Source organism: Narcine bancroftii, chromosome 11 (assembly GCF_036971445.1).
Source record: "Narcine bancroftii isolate sNarBan1 chromosome 11, sNarBan1.hap1, whole genome shotgun sequence".
Classification (NCBI taxonomy): domain Eukaryota; kingdom Metazoa; phylum Chordata; class Chondrichthyes; order Torpediniformes; family Narcinidae; genus Narcine; species Narcine bancroftii.
In genome coordinates this window covers 1,623,922-1,645,132 of record NC_091479.1, presented here as the reverse complement: position 1 = coordinate 1,645,132, position 21,211 = coordinate 1,623,922, and the positions used below count along the sequence as shown (strand labels likewise).

The 21,211-nt window shown below is 43.6% G+C and overlaps 1 protein-coding gene across 2 annotated transcripts in view; it reads right to left on the bottom strand.

The window, feature by feature from the left end:
• LOC138745370 (transient receptor potential cation channel subfamily M member 1-like) overlaps nt 1-21,211 on the bottom strand; it is a 107,350-nt gene that overhangs the window by 13,546 nt on the left and 72,593 nt on the right. For both annotated transcript variants that reach the window (XR_011346222.1, XM_069902343.1), the window contains 3 exons: nt 14,800-14,944; nt 10,571-10,761; nt 6,853-6,985 (listed from right to left, as the gene is read on the bottom strand). Coding sequence is in view for 1 of the 2 variants with exons in the window: in XM_069902343.1 (XP_069758444.1) it covers nt 6,853-6,985; nt 10,571-10,761; nt 14,800-14,944 (469 nt within the window). In the remaining variant the exon portion in view is untranslated. The remainder of the gene's footprint in view (nt 1-6,852; nt 6,986-10,570; nt 10,762-14,799; nt 14,945-21,211) is intronic.

Genomic DNA, 21,211 nt, shown 5'->3' with positions numbered 1-21,211 from the left:
AAGCAGCACACAACCCCTTGGTGAAGATGGGAGCAAACATTCAACCAGGGGAGTGCCCCGATCGTAGCCCGTCCACAGCAGCTGTTTGAATAAAGTTTCGGAATAAGATGGTGCCACCCAGGTCGAAGAGCCAGCTGATGGCGCTCACCGCTGGGGCGACTCTCCCAAAGTGTCTCCCTATCCCTGCCTAGTAGGAGTCTTTGTCTTTATCAGTATTAATTATATTAGTAAGGCTTTATCTGTAAACTTGGGGTTGAGAGGGTTAATTATGATGGCGGCATGCTTTTTAAAATTTTAGACATACAGCATGGTAACAGGCCATTTGGCCCATGACCCTGAGCCACCAATTTACACCCAATTAACCTACACCCCGGCACATTTTGAACAGTGGGAGAAAACTGGAGCCCCCATGCAGATACGGGGAGAATATACAAACTCCTTACAGTCAGCGCGGGAATCAAATCCTGGTCCCAATTGCTTGAGCTGGAAAGGCACTGTGCTATCCGCTATGCCACCTGTGCCACTCCTAGCATAGCAGTTAGAACAACGCTGTTATCGTGCCAGCGACTGGGATTTGAATTTAAATTTTATAAATTATGGGAATTCCACATTAAAGTGAATTTTACATAATTAATAACTACAGTACAATTCAGTATTTTTTTGTATTGTCTTTTCAACTGTTTATTCTTATTGCAGTTGAATTAAGCTTTGTAAGAGCAAGTCTCAGACAACCTGAAAATTTGCATATCCAGCATCTGCGATCCCTATAAGTGCAGGATATGAGGGAATTTTACTTTCCTTATTGGATGTGTAGATTATTGTTTCAGCCTGCTCCCATTATACACATTGTGCTGTATTGTCAGGGAACAATGTGTCAAAAGAATGCAGCAATCATGGTACCTGGTATGTCTTTGAAGTCAAAAATATTCTACTGGCACTCCACTCCAGAGGTCATGTTGATAAGACTAGTTCTAGGTGTTGGGAAGGAAGCAATGGATCACAGAATATGATGGTGGATCAAGGAATGGATTGGGAGGAGTCTGACATTGGTGGTTACATGTGAGACTGGCACAGTAAGATTAGAACCATCGGGCAGGTGGTAGGGTGGTAAAGTCAGGCTCAGACATTTCAATGGGAGAAAATTAAAGGAGGAGAGGAGCATTGTCAGTACACTACAAGACTGATGGAAGTTAAGTACTGAAAAAATAAGACCATGTTGTTCCAGAACTGCATAACAATGGGCATCCAGCAGACCACTTGGTCCATATTTCCCCATCAACCCTTTGAAATGGTTACTCAGGGAATATTATGTCAACATTTGGCCCTTGACTGAGATTGCATGGGGTTGTAAAAGGATAACCCTAACCCTAACTCTTCACCTCATCTCAGGAAATGAGGATGAGAAAATGATTAAATTTTCTGTGGTAGAACCGTTTGGGAACAGTTATGAATAATCTTCAAGGCAGTCATGAATAAAAGATAAACTTGGTCCTCAGTTAGACTTTGAAAATAAAGGAAGTGCATTTCAAGTGTGGAAGGCAGACCTTGGGGAGCTCGACTGGGTGCAGCTACTGGGGAACCCTGGTTAGTGAAGGATATTGAAGGTTTGATCAAGGCAAAGAAGGAAGCACAGGTGCTGGAAATTGATGTCAAATGAGTCACTTGAGGTTTATAAGAGAAAACAAATTTTGAGGGAAAAAAGGGGCCATGAATAACATCATTAAGGGAAATCCTGAAAACCTTTGGAAGTATATTAGAAGAGGATAGTGAAGGAACAAAAGGTTTAAGCCAGAGCATAGGAATAAGATCCTGAATGAATATTCTTCATTGGTATTCAACATAGAGAAGGATGTGGAGGCTGGAGAGTTAAGGGAGGGGTATGCAGTTATTCTGGAGCAAGTCCCAATCAAGAAGAAGGAAGTGCAAAAAATATTGGAGCACATTAGGTTTGGTTAACCCCAGAGCCTGAGGGGGTCCATCCCAGGATGCGAAGGGGAAGGTTTGCTGGAGATTTTTGCATCTCTATTAATTAGCCTTTTGTTAGGGATTAGAAGACTGGAGGTTGATGTTCCTTGATCTAAAAAGGCATTAGGGATAAGCCTGGAAACTACAGAGCAGTGAGCCTTACATTAGTGGTACCAAACTGTTGGAGAAGATATTGAGGGACAGGATTTATGTTCATTTGGACATGGGTGAAGCTGAGGAACATGAAAGGTATGATCATACTCATGGGTTGTGTCAGCAAGAATTGGAAGAGCAAATCTGTCGAGAGATAGCGGACAACTGTCGGGAGATAGCGGACAACTGGAGGAAACATAAAGTTGTAATGGTATGTATGTGATTTTAACTTTTCACATATTGTTATTTTACAACAACAAGGTTGATTCCATGGATGAGGAGAGATTGAGTCGCCTGGGACTGTACTTGCTGGAGTTTAGAAGAATGAGAGGGAATCTTATAGAAATGTTTAAAATTATGAAAGGCATAGATAAGATAAAGGTAGGTAAGTTGTTTCTTTTGGTGGTGGAGACTAGAACCAGGGGACATAGCCTCAAGATTTAGATTTGACGGATATGAGGAGGAACTGTTTTTCGCAGAGGCTGGTGAATCTATGGAATTTCCTGCCCATTGAAGCAGTGGAGGCAACCTCAGTAAATATATTTAAGAAATTGGATAGATTTATATATAGTAAGGAAATTAATGGATATGGGGAAGAGGCAGGTAGAAAGAGATGAACCTATCATCAGGTCAGCCATGATCACATTGAATGGGCTGGATTGCCAACTCCAGCTCCTATTTCTTACACTGTTATGACTGTAAAAGGACTGGATGGCTTGGAATTTGTCAAACGTGTTCAGGGAAGTTTTCTCAATCAATATATCAAGGTATCAACTTGAGAGAGTGCAATACCTGATCTATTTTTTTAGGGAATGAGACAGGACAGGTGACAGAAGTATGTGTCAGGTAAAACTTTGGGTTCAGTGATCATAATGCCATTAGTTTCAAGTTGCGATTCTAAACTGGAGAAAGGCCAATTTTGAGGAAATGAGAAAGGTTCAAGAAAGCATGAATTAGAACAGGTTGTTTTATGGCAAGGATGCAGTCGATAAGTAGGAGGCCTTCAAAGATGAAATTTTCAGAGTACAGAGTTTGTATATCCCTGTCAGGCAAAGTTGACAGGCATAGGGAACATTAGTTTTCAAGGGGTATTGGGGATCTGATTAAGAAGAGAGAAGTGCATAGCAGGGACAGGCAACAAGGAGCAAATGAAGTACTTGTGGAGTAGAAAAATGCCGGAAAAAACAAGAGGCAGATCAGGAGGGCTAAAAGAAGACAAGGTTGCTTTCGCAGGCAATGAGAAGGAAAATACTAAGGGCTTCTACAGGTATATTAAGAGCAAAAAGGTAGTAAGGGACAAAATTGGTCCTCGAAGACCAGTGGTTGGTTATGTATGGAGCCTGAAGAGATGGGGGTGATCTTAAAATAGTTTATTTTCATCTGTATTTACTCAGGAAACTGACACAGAGTCTAGGGAAGTGGGGCAAACAAGCAGTGAGGTGATGGATCTTATACAGATTAAAGAAAAGGAGGTGAATAAAGAAGAATAAATCCCCAGGCTGACAAGATATTCCCTTGGACCTTGAGGGAGGCTAGAGCAGAAATTGTAGAGATCCTGACAGATATATTTAAAATGTCCTTAGCCATGAGTGAGCTGCCAGAGGATTGAGGGTTACATCTGTGGTTCCATTGTTTAAAAAAAAAGCTCCTGTGGCCGACCACTCTCTCTCTCGTGGTGAATTGGCCCCGCTTGTAACGTCACGTGGTGGGGGTTTCCCCTCCATCATGTTTCTAGCCCAGTGCACACCTGGGGCAGCAGTTATGATGTCATCACGCACACGATAACTGAGCTCACGCTGCCCTTAAAGGGGCACGCGCTAGATTTGAATTAAACAGTCATTAATGACATCCAACATGGCTGTGCATTTCTTAGCGATAGCTCACGCTACACTCCAAAAATAATCCAGGAAATTATAGGCCAGTAAGCCTGACATCAGTAGAAGGTCAGATTGAAGGGTGTTCTAAGAGAGTAGAGAGCTAAGGACTGATTAGGAATAGTCAATATGGCTTTGTGCATGGTAGGTCATGTTTAACCAATCTTATAGTTTTTTGAAGAGGTTATTTGGAAAGTTGTTGAAGGAAAGGCTGTGGTTGTTGTCTCCATGGACTTTAAGATGGATTTTGGAGGTTATTCATGAAGGTTCAGTCGCTTGGTATTCATGGAGAGGTAGTGAACTGGATTCGACATTGGATATTCGGGAAAAGGCAGAGTGGTAGTGGATGATAGTCTCTCTAACTGAATGCTTGTGCTTCAAGGATTGGTGTTGGGTCCATTCTTGATTGTTATCTGTGTATCAATGATCCAACGGATAATGTGGTAAATTGTATCAGCAAGTTTGCAGATGACACATCAATTGGAGGTGTAGTAGACAGCGAGGAAGACTTTGAAAGCTTGCAGAGGGCTCTGGACCAACTAGAAAAATGGGCAGCAAAATGGCAGATGAAATTTAGTGCAGACAAGTGTGATGAATTTTGGAAGGATATTCCGAGGTGTGGTGATACGCTACTTATACTGTTACTTGGTTACTGGCCATTGTTTATGTTTGGTTCATATATATGGCTGGCCTGCCTTTCCTCGGTGACTCCACCCTCTGGAATCCCATAATAAAGGCAGTTAAGCCAAGCCCCTCCCTCAGAACATTCTGGGATCGTGCCGGAACAGGAGCATGGTCCAAGTCTTATGGTTCAGCAACTGCAGCCTTTTGGTGTTATTGAGTGTATCATAAGATAGGACATGCACACTAATCTGTAGGGCATTAAAGAGTGTGTTACAAAAGAGGGATCTGGGAATACAGTTGCATAATTCCCTGAAAATAGTGTCACGGATAGTGTTGAAAAAAGAGTTTTTGGCACAATGGCCTTCATAAATCAAAGTGTAAAGTACAAGAGTTGTGCTAAAGTTGAATAAGATATTGGTGTGCCCAAATTTGGAGCATTGTGTGCAGTTTTGGTCACCAAACTACAAGAAAGAGATCAATAAAATTGAAAGAGTGCAGAGATTTACTTGGATTTTGCTGGAGCTTCAGGAACTGAGTTACGGGGAAAGGTTAAACAGGTTAGGACTTTATTCCCTGGAGCATAGAAGAATGAGGGGAGATTTGATAGAGTATACAAGATTATGAGGAGTACAGACAGAGTAAATGCAAGATAACTTTTTCCACTGAGGGAAGATGAGAGGACATTGGTTAATGGTGAAAGGGGAAAAGTTTAGGGGGAACATGAGGGGGAAATTCTCCACACAGAGCAGCAGGAGTGTGAAATGAGCTGCCAGCTGAAGTGATAAATGTGGGGTAAATTTTAACATTTAAGAAAAATTTGGAGAGGTATATGGATGGGAGGGGTATGGAAGGCTATGGACTAGGTGCAAGTCAGTGCGATAAGACAGATTAATAGATGAGCACAGACTTGAAAGACCAACGGCCTTCACATTATCTGCGAAAACAACTTCATGTCTTATTTTAGTTCTCCTGATTTCCTTCTTCAGTTTTTTTTCTGTGTTGTAATGCTCTGTTGTTCTAAGTTCCATCATTCTAAAAATTAAGATTTTTCAGAGCATTTTTTTCTCTGGATTCCTGCAGCTCGGCAAGACCTACAACCATGTAACCCAGTGGGCATACCTGCACTAATCCTATTTACATGTGTCAGGTTTGTCATCAACACCTATGTTATTCAGGTATTTATCTGGATACTTCTTTAATGTTTTGACAGTTCCTGCTTCTCCCATCTCCTCAGGCAGAACACAGCAAACTCCATTTACACACTGTGTGAGAAAAAATCCTCCTCAAGTCTCCTCTAACACATCTTATATTTTGCCTTTTGTCTCAAACACACCCACCATTGGAAAATGATTTTTATTATTGACTCTATCTAACCCCCTCAATTTTTTTAACCTCGAGCCTTCTCTGCACCAGGGAAAGCAAACATAGTCAATTGAGCCCTTCCTTATCAATGAAGTACTTCAATTTGGGCAATATCCTGGTCAATTGACTCTGCACCCTCTCCAGCCCAATTGCATTTTAAAATTTGATTAAAGGTTTATCTCTTTGTGGATGTGGAATATTCTATTCAGTTGTTGTCATCTGTTTATCCCGCACACCCTGACTGTATTTCTTCACATTAATGCCACCTTTGTCACTTCCTCAACCACAGTTTCCCCTTCATCAGAATTAACAGGACACTCAGCAGGTTCAGTTCCTTTCTTAGTCCTCCTCCCACCCAGACAGCCTCCAAGTTCAATGGATCATCCTTGACACCTCAAATATGATGCCACCAGACCCTTGAACTCCTCTGCTCTTCCTTCACCATTCCCTCTAGGGTACCTTGTTTCACTTCATCTCCACCAGTACCCCTCCTACATCTAAGAGGACCATCTTGTGCAACTGGAGGAAATGTAACACTTTCTCTTTGGCTCTTTCCGATCCTCCTTCTAAGTAGATGCTCCAGAGGAAGTATTTATTTGTATTCCTTCCATTTAAGATATTACATTTTCCATTGATGATGTGGTCTCCACAGTAGGGAAACCAAATACGAGCTACTGGTGGACAACTTTGCGGACACCTCTGTTCAAGTGGAACAGGATTTTTGGGGCTGACTTTTCCAGATCCTGTGATCACAGCAGAGAAAATCCAAGGGCTATCCTTTTAGTGCCAAGACAGGAATCTGGGCACTGCAGTAGGAGCAGAACATCAGTCTTGTCGTGATACAGTGTAAGCAGACCTCAGTGATTCTCGTCACCTCTCAGCTGTGATTCGAATCCGCTCATCATTCGATGACTGCTCTTGGCCTTCCTTCTGAGTGAAGTACTGTTCTACACATTGTTCTTCAAACTCATGCACTTTCCGTAATTCGTCCTCACCCAGGATAAGTTCTGTCACAAGGATGAATAATAGTTCAGAAATACACGGCCAATTACAGTGCAGGAAATTATTAAAGACAGTTAATGTTTCAAAATATGAAATATCTCACTAGGCAACAATTTTTTTCAAAAGGCTTGCTTCCTGAAAAAAAATTGGGAATTATGATAGACAACTTCAAGCTGAACGCAAACATAATTTCATATTTGCTGCATCACAGAGGAAGTTGGAGAAACATTAAATTAACTTTTCTTTGAATTTAGCAGGTTTACCTATAAGCCCAGCTCTCAGGTTGACTGCACGTTGCACAACAAATGTGAAGAGCCCAGGGTTTGTCTTGGTCGCCAATTTTACAACCAAAGTAAAGTTCGTAGGCTTTCTTATTAAATACAGTCATGTTGTGTCTTTGAACCTTAAGCATATACTCGCCATGGGGAGTCACGTGATGGAGTAGTGGCTGGTCGGGTGGAACCAGCCCTCTCCAGAGAAAAAAAAGTGTGAAAAAAACAGTGCTCAACAAACCTAAAATACAGGAAGAGAAAGATAAAGTTACAGAGAAGAGACAGAAGATGGAACCCAAAAGAGAAAAAGTAAGATTAACAGAGAAAAGGGAGGAAGGAAAATCACTGGAGAAGAAAGAAGAAGGCCTTACCTACACGTCGGAGCAGAGAGCCACCGTGGAGAGGAGAGGCCAATCTCTGGTGTCAGTGAGTCCCCAGAGTAGCGGTGTCCTCCCGACCGGCAGACTTCAAAAATGGCTCTCAGAGCCAAGAAGAGGTGTGCAACTGAGCCTGCGCAAAGAGTTGTGCGTGCACAGTGCGCAAGTCAATAAAAAGGTTAATGCCTGCAGGAGGAGGACTCAGCTGAGGAGCGGCCAGCGGCCAGCTGAGAGACGCCTAGTATCGGGGCATTCGGCTGGGGGAAGTAAGCAAGAAAGAAGAAAGAAAGAGTGGTGAGAAAGAGACTGAAGGGCTAGAAGAGGATGAGTGGCAACAGAGGGACGACCTGTGGCAGGAGGCCCAGCAGCAGGTCGGCTGGCAGCAGGGGGCCCAACAACAGGTCTGTACTGACAATACCCACAACACCAGTGTGAGTTTAAGACAGCTTTAATAAACTAATATGGACATAAGAGGTCTTGTCTCTCTGCAAGACAAACCTGGAAGGCTAGACTGTAGCTCTGGACTGCTTTATGTACAAGGTCACAGGGATGACCTGGTGACCTAGTGGTGTAATTACATATCACCACGTTGTCAACCTGCAGCAGGAGGCCCAACAGCAGGAGACACACCAGCTGGAGGCCCAGCAAGGATACAGAAGCAGCTCATCAGAGAAGAATGAAGATAAATAGATACAGAGAAGAGAAGAAGGTGACACAGACATCGATACAGACACAGAAGAGGAGGAAGAAGACCAAGAATTTCAAAGGAAAGAAAGTGGTAAAATAGAAGGACAAAGTTGAGATAAAGACTTTGTAATTAAAAGAATGGCCATCATTAGAATTTGGTTCAATCAAAAGAAAAATGAAAAAAGCTGAAGACAGAATGCAAAGCTTAGAGTTGGTCAGGAAGGCCCTCTAGCCGACTCGGGCCTGAAGGATCTTTAACTTCTCGTCAGAGTCGACTGCCTCAGAAGCAGGTCGAGGAAGTTGTTGAAGCAGTTCATCCACTGCTACTTCCTGATGGTGGTGGATGAATTCTCCAGGTTCCCCTTTGCAATTCCCTGCCCGGATATGACCTCAGCTACGGTCACGGGTCGGCAAGGGTATGCGGGGGCTGGGGGCAGGGGCCTGAGCAGTATCTTCATTCTGTTTGGGTACCCCGACTACATTCATAGTGACTGGGGGACCTCATTCATGAGTGAGGAGCTGCGACAGTACTTTTTGGCCAGAGGCATAGCCACCACTGGAAGGTGATGCTCCTAGCCCTTAGGTCCAAATATTTGCCAGTGTCCTGCTGGCAGGACGTACTGCCCAAAGCTCTCCACACCACCCGGTCGTTACTGGGCATCGCTACTAATGCCACCCCACAAGAATGCCTCTTTGCTTTTCCTAGGAGATCAGCGAATGGTTCTTCTATCCCTCCCTGGCTGACAACCCCAGGGCCGGTTCTGCTTTGGAAGCACATCAGGGGCCATAAGACGGACCCACTGGTTGAAGTGGTGCACCTCATACATGCAAACCCTCAATAAGCATTTGTGAGGTACCCAGATGGCCATGAGGACTCTGTGCCAATACAAGACTTGGCAAGGGCTGGAGACCCTGAGACTGCCTTGCCGGCTACTGACCACGCCGTGGACCCAATTGTGCTGCATCAGGGCACGACTCTAGAGCCTGAGCTGCCTGCCTTGCAGCCAGACTTCCAGCCATTTACCCCCCATGCAGCAGCAGAGGACCCCCCAGCACTCCGGGAGTTCAGACAGTCTCTACAGTGGACACTCCCCCGTCAGTCCCCTCTCTGGAGGAGCACCAGTTCCACAGCGTTCTGGAAGACAGAGGAGGCCGCCCGTGCAGCTCAACCTCTAGCTGGTGGGGGCATCTGCTTCTCCGGCCCCTTGTAATAAGTGTTAATACTGTGAATATTGTGCTTACTGTATTGTTATAGCTGTTGCTGTTATCACTCTCGGTTTTGTTGTCTGTTTTCCGGTGGGTTCCATTTTTTAAAAAGAGTGGGTGAATGTAGTGATATCATTATATGGACTAGCTTGCCCGCCCTTCGGGTGTCCTCCTACCTTGGCTCCTCCCTTAGTCCTGCCCATGAGTCCCCTCTCCTTCCTGCTCATTCCTAGCCTTGGACTGGGCCAGAAGTCTCTAGTACAATAAAGCCTATCGTTCCCCTCAGTCTTTGTCTGTGTCGTTATTGGGACTACTGATAGAAACCAACAATAAGTTTAAAATTGGTGTCCCCGACTGGTCAGTTCAAAATGCAATCAGAAAATTCACGTATCTGGCACCGACCAATTTCCAGAGGTGCCAGATACTGGGGAGTTTATTGGTACAGGTTGTAACTCTTTAATCCATTGATGATGGGACCTGGCCATTGCTGGATCACAGAAAATGCCAGAAAACAGAAATTGACTCCTAAGGGAACATTTATTACCACTTGCACTATCTTCTGCACCTCTTGGTCTCTTGGGTAACATCCTAAAGGGCTAAAATACAGCTGAATATAAGAAATGAACAGGACTGTATCACCAAAACACTCGGCTGCAGTGAAAACAGATTTTGGGACAATACCGATACCCTGGTGACAGATCCACAAATTAAAGGCAGCAGATTCAAAACGTGCCAGACCACGGGAGTTGCCGGAGCACAGAGCGCCAGATTACAGAGGTATAACCTGTATTTTGGTTATCAAGAGATGGTGTGTATGAAAGTGAAACTTCAGTAAAATATCAGCCACAATCTATTGAATGTGAACCAAAGGGGCTGAATGACATTGCTCTGCTTCTATTTGTTATGCTCTCACAATAGAAAATTGATGAGGATGGGGTTTAGAGTGGAAGGGGAATGGGGACAGTAGGAGTCATGGTAGGAATGGACAGGTCCACACAATATCACAAGTTGAAAGGCACAATAAAAGTTAGTTGAGAAATGCACACACTTAGCCCCCTATCTCGCTCGTCCACCTTCCCGTTCTTCCTGCGGCAGCAGCGCCGTATGATCATGGCCACGTAACTGAAGATGACAAGCGGCGGAGGGAAAACTGGCCTCTCGTGGAATGTTAAGATCAGTTGGTAGCGCTGGAACTTCCACACCTGGTTGGAAATGGAAATCACCTCCAGGAAAGTGTTACTGCAGGAAGAGACACAGATCTTAGTCTGGGCAACTACACTGAGAAATCTTAGGGAAGATGGAGAGGGATGTGCAGGGAGAGGATGGTAAGAAGGAATGGGAAACATAGAACACTACAGCACAATACAGGCCCTTTGACGCTTGATGTTGTGCCGAACTCTGCCTCTGGCCTTTGATGTTGTGCCAAAAGAGTTCGATGAATGTTGGATAAGAAAGTATGAAATAATAAATAGTGCAGAGAAGTGAGCAAGATTACCAGAGCACTGAAGAATAACTGGAGAAAAGTTGCTGGTATTTGACTTGTATTTGATTACGTAAAAGTTAGCACCTTAAGTTAAAGCGCTGGGTGAAGGCAGCCAGAAGTTAAAGTATATCATGTATATTACATATTGATATATATTTTTTGTGTCAATAAAACCTTGATGCATAATACCCTCATGCCACATGCACTATATTGTTATAGAGGTGCGCTGGTGGGGGTACGGCAATGTACAGGAAAGTTCATGTATTTTTAAAACTGCCCTCCATGTAATAGGACCATTGATAGACTGTTGTACCAGATACTGTGTTGATTGAGTGTGAGTACCTTCATTAAGAAAGTTGGACAGTCAGCCTTTTCCTTGAACTCCAAAATCCCTTTGTACATCAACAGTCAAATTCTCTAGTTCCTGCAACATTCCATTGAAACTTTTCTGCACCTTATCCACTTTAATTGTACCTCCTAGGTCACCAGAACTGCACACCATGTTCCAGGTTTGATAAGACAAATGTCATGATATCTGTTATGTCGGCAAGGTAACTTTACCTGTGATATCGGAAGCCACACAGAACTGTTCATCATCCCTTAAGCACCGCTCCAGCCTGCCAATCAGGTTTGCACCTGCCCACCAGTTGAAGGCCCCGTACATCACAGACCCTGCTCAGCAGTGAGATATTTCAACCTGAGCACATTCTCTTTGTCACATGGTCGGGTCCTGCACTTGTTCCAGGTTGTTGTTGCCACAGTGAATGCTGTCCGAAGGTGAATGCAGGTGTGGTGATACACCACTAGCCTACTGCAGGGGGCAACCTGTGTACCTCCAGAAGAGCACTGGAGGACAAGGCAATCACCCTCCGGGATAGAGCTAGATCTAGCCCTTCGAAGCCATCTCAGAGCTTGCAAGAGCATTCTCACAGTCAGCTCTATGGAAGTTTATGTAGAATAAAGACTGTAGAACAGATTTTATGTTTGGTGAGTTTGCTTCTGTTCAATATTTCAATAGCGCACCACAACAGGTAAGGAAGGGGCTAGCAACCCTTTGGCCGACCAGGGTATCACTGACAATCCAGTAGATCCTGGCATTGTAGCCACATTTCTCAGTTTACTTGGGTTGAGAGGCTGTGTTTCTTCCCCATAGGTAGCCAGTTAGGGCACCTCATGCCCACGGGTTGTTACTCCCGAGCTAGGTGAAGGTTTGTGCACACTCCTTTGTCGCTTAACCCCTTCCTTCGGTAGGGATTCAAAGGTTGGGTGCAAGCCAATAACCTTAACCTGTATGTCTGTGTGTGTGTGTGTGTGTGTGTGTGTGTGTGTGTGTGTGTGTGTGTGTGTGTGTGTGTGTGTGTGTGTGTGTGTGTGTGTGTGTGTGTGTGTGTGTGAGAAGCTGCATGTATTAAACTTGTTTAGCTTAACCTGTGTGGAGGTGTTGGAGCAGATTAATTGTGTTTGCTCTGGGACTGCCCCAGAGCCCGTTTTTCTGTGTACTGTTTTAATAAACCATATGTATTGTTGCACTGCACTGTGTCTGGACTTGCTTGGATGCTGTACCCAAAAACGAATCCTTCCCATACAATACAATATAGCAACACTTGAACTCATTGAGGTGGATAAGTCCCAGGAACTGATGGGATATATTGGATTCCAGATTGTTGAAAGAGGCAAGAAAGGAAATTGGTGCGGCTTGATGAAGATCTTTGTATTCTCATTTGCCACAGTCTAGGTCCCAGGGGATCAGAGAGTAGCTCACAACGTCTTTTGTTCATGGAAATGGGATAATCCAGGAAATTAGAGCTAAAATTTATGCACATTTGGAAAGGCATTGTTGGATTCAGGACAAATTGTTTGGCTTTGTGCGGGGCAGGACACATCTTACATATCTGAGTTTTATAGAAGACTTGACAAAAGTTGTTGGTTAGGTTAGGGCAATATATGGGGTCCAGTCAGGCATTTGACAAGGTTCCTCATGGTCGGCTGTTTCAGATGGTACAAATGCATGGGATCCATGATGATTTGATAGTTTGAACTTAGAATAGGCTGGTCCAGAGGAGGCAGAGGGTAGTGTGGAAAGCTGTTATTCTGACTCGAGGCTTGTTCCAGTGGTGTTCTGCAAGAATCCATGTAGTGATATCCATAAATGACTTGGATGAAAAAGTAAAAACACAAAATGCTGGAGAAGCTCAGCAGGTCACAGTGTCCCTTATGTCACCCGAAACATCAGCTATACAACTTTGCCTTTGTTACATAAAGGACACTTATTTGATTTGCTGAGCTTCTCCAGCATTTTGTGTTTTTATTTCATCCATGGTGTCTACAGAATTTTGTGATTTACTGGATGAAAAAGTAGGTAGATGGGTTTGTAAATTTGCAGATGACAGACACAAAGATTTGAGGAGTTGTGAAGTGCAGAGGACTATCAAGGAATTCAACAGGATATAGACCATAAGATAAAGGAGCAAAAATAGGCTATTCAGCCCATCGAGTCGGTCCTGCCATTTAAACATAAGTTGATCCATTTTCCCACTCAACCCAACTGCCTGGCCATAATCTTTGATGCCCTGGCTAATCAAAAACCTATCAATTTTGCCTTAAATGAATGTCCTGGCCTCCACAACTGTCCATGGCAACAAATTCCACAGACTTTACCACCCTCTTGCATAAGAAATTCCTCAGTGAAGTTGTGTCCTCTTGTCCTAAACTCTCCCACCAGTTACAGAGAAATGGCAGATGGATGGTCATATGGACAAGGTGTTCCACTTTAGGAAGTCAAATGTAGAGGAAAAGTATACAGTTAATTCCTAAAAGCATTGATGTGCAGAGGGACGTGGGAGTTCAAATCCATCACTCCTTGAAAGAAGCCATGCAAATAGATAGGTTTATAAATAAGGCATATAGCATGCTTGTCTTCCTTGGGCAAGGCATTGAATATCAATAGAAGGAGGTTATGTTGCAGCCACATAAAGTTTTAGTCAGCTGCACTTGAGGTATTGTGTGCATTTCTGGCCATTCCATGACAGGAAGGGCATCAAGGTTTTGGAAATAATGCTATCTGGATGAGAAGGAATGAGTTAAGTAGGATAAATTTGGCATGATTTCTCTGGAGCATCGGAGACTGAGGGAGCGACGATAGAAGTTTATAAAATTATGAGAGACATTGATATGGTAGATGTTCAGAATCTTTATCTAAGAGTAAACATGTCGCTCATCAGCGGGCATGCATTTAAAGTGAGGGGGTGTGGGGGGAGATGTTTAAAGAGGATGTGCAGGGCAAGTGCTTACACAGAGTATGTACATGACTGAAATGGGCTGCCAATAGTAGTGATGGAACCAGATATGACGGTAGTAAGAGGCAGGGGATAAAGGATATTGATCATGAGCAGGCAGCAAAGGTTCAATTTAATCTGGGCATCATATTTGTCATGGAGATTGTGACCTGTTCCTGCTATACAGTAAATCCAGTAAAATCCGTTATCTGGAATTCAAACAACAATTTTAAAAAAAGCAGTAAAAAAAAAGAGTTTAAAATTGCCCTCCCCCCGCCAACCAGTGGTTAGTTCGCCAATCACGCCACATGCAATCTCAAGAAACCAGCAAATTCACTTATCCTGAATCGACCAATACCCATAGTTTCAGGATACTGTGGGGGGGGGGGGGGGGGTTTACTGTGTTCAATAGCACATTTGGTGAAGACAAGCATGCCCAATTGCTTCCTTTCTCACTTATTGACCTTTGACTACTTTCCTTATCCAATTCTAAATATATTAGAAGTATTAGAATCTTACTTAAATACAGCTATTAGAAGGTTGACAAGCAGGATGTTGGCAACCAGCAGGTAGCAAGCCATGATGGCTGGAATCATCCAGGCTCCTGGGATGCAGGGAGGGAGCCGCTTCCCATCATCATCAAACAGGTTCTCACCACACGGAGCTACAGGAAACAACCCACAGTTTAATGAAAAACAGCTTTATTGTTCCTATCCACAGCACAATGCTCTATCAAATGTTATTTCAGGACCAAAGATTTCTGTTCTTTCAGACGCCATCACTGACTGAGGAACATACACAGTTTGAAGTTAACCCTGTTTTTAATCCTTTGGACTCAGTATCTCTGTTTTCAGGGACTACCAACAAGTGCATATTCTCCACGTCCCTGTTTTCCTGGACTGGTTTTATACCCAACCACCATCTAGTTTATCCATGGACCCAGACCAGAATATATATTATGAAAGGTTAAAAATGGCCGGAGTTCAAAGGGTTAATTAATATGGAAGGTGGAGCTCAGATAAGGAGATAAAAGTAAACAAACAGGGGTATCGCAAACATGTGTATGAGGAGAGGGAGAAAATGAGGGGTGGGGGGTGGACACAAGCACAGATGAGAAGGATGGACCACTCTGGGAGGATGCATGATGTTGTCGCAAAAGGTTCCCCACAATAACATGCAATTACAACCTATGCATCAGTTGCCACGATTCAACCTCGAGGCTGACAAGCATCAGCCTGAAATTGTACCCACAACAGAAACCAGCTCCCAAATGCTCCCAGCACACAGCACCATCCTGCACACTTACGATTAATTTCCATGGCATAAACTGATGTCATTTGTTGAAGGAATAGCAGAAAAAAAAGAAATGGAACAAGTCAATAAAATCAAGCCACCACATAGTGGAAGCAAAAACTCTTGTCAACATATTTAAAACAATAACTCAATATCATCAAGCAGGCAGAATATACTGAATCAGATCCAGTGTTTCTCACCCTCCAGTCCACACATTCACCTTCTTTTGTGTAGGTCTGTAAACAATCTCCTGTCACCATGATTAGAAAGCAAGCCTGAGTTGGATAACCCAGCACTTTTTAGCACATGAAAAAAATAATCCATATGGTTTCACATCATTCAAGTTCAAAGTAGTTTACCATGAGCTACTATAAAATTGATCAGAATTTGACTCCAAAATCCAACATAAGATGGAGTCAGCTGCTTCCATTGGCTACTCTGCATCCGCTGCAATCACATTGCAGCCACCATACTCACAACAGCACTCTACATATGTACAAGCTCCGCGAGGCCATGTTAGTTGAATTGAGTACTAGCAGGGGAGCAGACAGCATGCTATGGGCACTCTCTCTGTTTGATTGTATACCGTAAAGTTGTTTCGACACCTCATCTGCCGACTCGTCTAGTTATTCAGCATGCAATAACAAACAACTAACCCAGTACTTTTTAGCACATAAAAAAAACCATATAGTTTCACATAGTTCAAGTTCAAAGTAGTTTACTGTGAGCTACAGTAAAATTGTCTGATCAGAATTTGACTCCAAAATCCAATATAAAGTGGAGCAGTTTCAAACCAGCAACTGGCTTTCAATAGTAATTGAAATGTGGAGGTCAGCTCAATCTGCTTTCCTTGAGCATTTTCAAACAAATCTGACCTCAAGCCATCAGAAATTATGTTCGGGTGGGTAGAATGCCTTTAATACAGAGGAGGCCATTCCATCCATCACAGGATTATTTCCCATTTTAGTGCTCCAGTCATCTGTCGCCTTCCGTTGTGACTAAAAGCATGATCAAAGAAAAGATTTTACAGAGTGCCTCAGAGAAGCAGGGATGGGGAAGAGGTGGAGAGGCTTAAAAAACAATATCACAATGATGGAGTGATTGAATCAAATAGCTAAATTTTTGGGAGATCTCAGAGTGAGCAGTTAGAACATTACAGTGCAGGGGAAAAGATCTTAGAATGATAAGATTGTCAGGATGGGAGATCTCGGAGGGAGGAGATTATAGGGATTAGGAGAACACATCATTTGATCTGCAAATGAAAATGAGAATTTAAGAGAATCTAAGATGAGAAACATAAATATGAGGTGATGGGATACAGTCTTTATTCTGATGCCTTTCTGTTCTTTGCTTATTCCTTAAAGAAGGGCTCAGGTCTGAAATGTTGGTAAATATACCTTTTCCTCCTGTGGATGTTGCGATACCAACTGAGTTCCTCCATCATTTACTGTGCGTTTTACAGCAGTGTTTACCCCCCACCAGAATGTTGGCCCCTTTCTGGTTTAGGAGGAACCTGTCCCATTTACAGGTAACCTCTGCCCAATTCTGCTTTCTCCTATTCCCACTCTTACTAGCATGTAATACTGGTCATAATCCAGAGATGACCTCTTTGGAGGTCCTACTTTTCAAACTTGGGTTCAAATTCTTGACACTTGTTTTGTAGATCGTCATCCCATTCCCTACAGAGGTCATTGGAACTAATGTGGACCAAAACTTGTTTTAAAAATGCTGTGGAGTCAACCTGATACATCCCTGACTTGGGCACCTGGAAGGCAACATACCATCCAGGAATTTCTATCCTCAAACTGATGATCACTATCGCTCTCCTTTCCTACCCCCTGCCCTTCAGAGCCTCAGCGCCTGACTAAATGCCAGAGATGTAGCTGCTACGACTTCCTCCGGCTAGGTCAACCTCCTTCCTTAAAAGTATCCAAAATGGATACTTTTTTCAAGCCACATTCTCTACCTTCCCAGCTGGTCATCCAGGAACTTCATCTTTGATGAACCACATCACAAAAAAACTCTTAATTATGATGTCCTCAGCATCCCGAATGATCTGCTCCATTTCCAACCTTATTCTTAAGTTTTAAATTCCCTATCCTGGGGAAAAACATCATTTTCTAAACCTCTATAAGGTTTCGCCTTCTACACTCCAGGGAGAAAATCCCATCCTATTCAGCCTCACCTTGTAAATCACACCTGCTAGTCCTGGTAACATTTATAATCTTGGTAGCTTAATACTGTAATATTTTTCCTTTCTGTTTGTCCAAAGCTGTGGAGATTACTCCAAGTGTGTCCTCATTAACATCCTGTTCACTTATTACATGATATCCCTGCTCCTGTACTCAATGCCCTGATTGAAGGCAAGCATGCCAAACACCTTCTTCATCACCTATCTACCTGCATTGTCTCCGTCATGGAACCATGTACCTGTACTCCACTCCCTCAGTCATATTGTTCCACAACACTCTTTAGGATCCTACCCTTCACCCTGATTTCTCCTACCAAAGTGCAGCACCTTGCACTTGTTGAAGTTACATTTTATCTGGCATTCCTTGGCCCACTTCTAGATTCTCATTTCATTGTATCACCAGTTTTGGTTTCATCTACAACATAGTAACTGTTCTGTCAGTTGGATGGAGTTAGGGACACAGTTTGATATTTCTCGGACCGGAGAGGACAGAAAAGTATAAGTGAGGGTGAAATAACTGTTATTAATGTGTAAGTGGAAACTTGCAAGGTTGTCATCTGATGATACTAATGAGGAGCACAAAGTGGAGAAACAGAAAGGAAGAAAAGGTCCTTGAGGACACTTGAGATTATGGTGCAGATGTTGAAAGTGAAGCCACTACAGGTCACTCTCTAGCCATCGTGTGTCCCGGTTCATTCAACTGCACAACGATGGAGAGGTGGAGTGTTCAACGGCATCTCTGGCTTCAAACAGTTGGGAAGAATGTGGAGGAATGGCTTATCAAGTAGCAGATAATGCCAATAATGGTCTTGATAAGCAAGAAAATCTGCAGATAGTGTGATTGGAGTTTACACAAAAAGCTGGAGAAATTCAGCAAGTCATGAAGTGCTCTTTGTGTATCAAAGATAAAGATAGAGAACCAACATTTCAGGCCTGACCCCTTCATCAAGATATGAGCAAAATGCAGACAGGCACCTGAATAAAATGGTGGGGGAGGGTCAGGGGGAGGTGCACATGCCCACAGACAAGAGGTCAGAAATGGATAAGGGAGGGATGGCACAAGAGAATACAGAGTGAGGGGGAGATAGCTCTGTGAATGGAGAGGGAAGGGGGTGGAGAGTTGCAGGAAAGGAGACAGAGGGATGGGGAAGAGAGGGAGACAGATGAATGACCTAACAGAAACTGGAGAAGTTGATATTTATGCCATCCAGTTGGAGAGTGTGCAGATGGAATATTAGGTGTTGCTTCTTCAATTAGCAGGTAGCCTTGGTTTGGCATTGTATGAGGCCATAGACAGATATCGCAGCATGGGAGTGGGCACACAATTGAAATAGGTGACCACTGGGTGATCCCTGCTCTTGCAGCAGACAGAGCGAAGTGCTCAGCGAAATTATCTTTCATTTTGTGTCCATCTCTCAAATGTACAGAAGACTACAATGGGAGCACAGGATATAGTAGATGACTCCCACAAATTCATAAGTGAAGCACGGTTTCACTTGGAAGGACTATGGGGGGTGGGGGGCTTGAAGGATGGTGAAAGAGGAGGTGGGTGAAGGTTTTGCACTCCTTTGGTCACATGGGTGGTTCCAAGTGAGTGATTAGTGGGAAGGGATGAATGGACGAGGTGTTTTCAGAGAGAGCGGAGGAGAGGGGAATGGGAGGTGAATGCAAAGGGAATCCTGTCCTTGTTGCATCTGGTGGGGGGGAGGGGGCCAGGTCAGACTTGGAGGAGATGTGGGTAAGGGTTGAGTTGATGGTGATAGAGGGGAAGCCACATGTTGTTTTAAGAAGGAGAACATCTCAGATGATCTGGACTGGAAGACCTCATCCTGGGAGCACAGGTGATGGAGAGAGGATCTGAGAGAAAGGAATAGAATCCTTTCAGGGGACTGAATGTGAAGAAGTGAGGTAATTGTGGGAGTTGGTGGGTTTGTAGAAAATGTCTGTAGAAAGTTGTCTCCTGAGAGAGAGTCAGGATCAAGAAAGGGAGAGTTCTTGTTCAGAACTATTTTAGCACTTTGGCAATAATCTGATAAAATGGCATCAGAAATGGGGAAAACATCCCATGTTGAGAAGGAAAAGCAGGAGAAGACCTTACGGAATGTGACCATGGCGGCGGACCAGTGAGGGGCTCAGCGGCTGAGGTACCCACAAAGGCTGTGGGTGACGCAGTTGGGGGACCTACATGGCTGCAGGCTGCTGGAGGATGGCTCATGGGGTCCAGGTATCACAGCCGGGATTTGAAAGGGTTCTGGAGGCAAGAAGGGCTCCTGAAGAGTCTCGGGCATTGATCCTATCCGTTTGGATCTGGAGTTTGGTTTGTCAATGGATTGAACAGAAATCCGTGCAGCTGTAGAGGCTGTGAGAGTGCTGGGGGTGAATCCATAGACACACATCGACTCTGAAAGGGACTCTCTTTTGTTTATCTTTCTCTCTTACTGTAAGGGGCTCTGGGCCCCTAACACTAATGGTGACTCTTTGCCTTAGAGAAGGCAGAAGGCAATTTCATAAGAAATAGGAGCAGGAGTATGCCATTTGGCCCATCGAGCTTTCTCTGCCATTCCATGAGATAGTGGCTGATCTGATGATAGACTCATCTCCGCCTATCTGCCTTTCCCCCCATATCCCTTAATTCCTCTACGATGTAAAACATCTATCCAACTCTTAAATATATTTGTCTTAAATATATTTGCTGAGGAAGCCTCCATTGCTTTCATGGGCAATGATTTCCATAGATTCACCACCATCTGGGAAAAGTTCCTCCTCATCTCTGTCCTGAATCTACTACCCTGAGTCCTGAGTCTATATCCCCTAGTTCTAGTCTCCCCCACCAATGGATATAGTATATGTTCAGTACTATTACATGATAATAAAGGAATCTTGAATTGGCTGAATGTTGCAATGATCCCTATTAACAGGGATATCAACTTCTCCCAAGTAAAAATTTCTGAAAAAGGGGATGTGATCCATTCTCTGAATGAAGCAAGCACACATCACTATGAATGTGATTTGTATCAAGACCTAAAGGTCTCTCATCTTTACATTCCTTTTCTTGTATCAGTGAAGTTGATTTCTTGTCCTTGGGCCAGTCTCATGGAGTTGATAACCACTTTAAATCATCTCTCAACACCCATTTATTTAACAAAACTAAACACTGATTAGATTTAATGACTCAGCATTGGTTTTGGAAACCTTGCTGATGAAACCTCAGTCCAGCCACTTCATGGGCCATTATATCAGTCATCAGTTTTGGTCATGGGCTCACGTGGTTCCTGTCCCCAAACTTGGTGTTACCTGTATTCAATGTCCACATCTGAATGTTAACCAAGAGTAGATTAGGATATGATGCACTCATTGTTCAATTACTAGGTGTTAATGTCCCTTCAGAAGAAGAATGAAGGTTATAGGGAATAGGGGCAGCTCTCTGCAACCTCTGGAGACGAAATA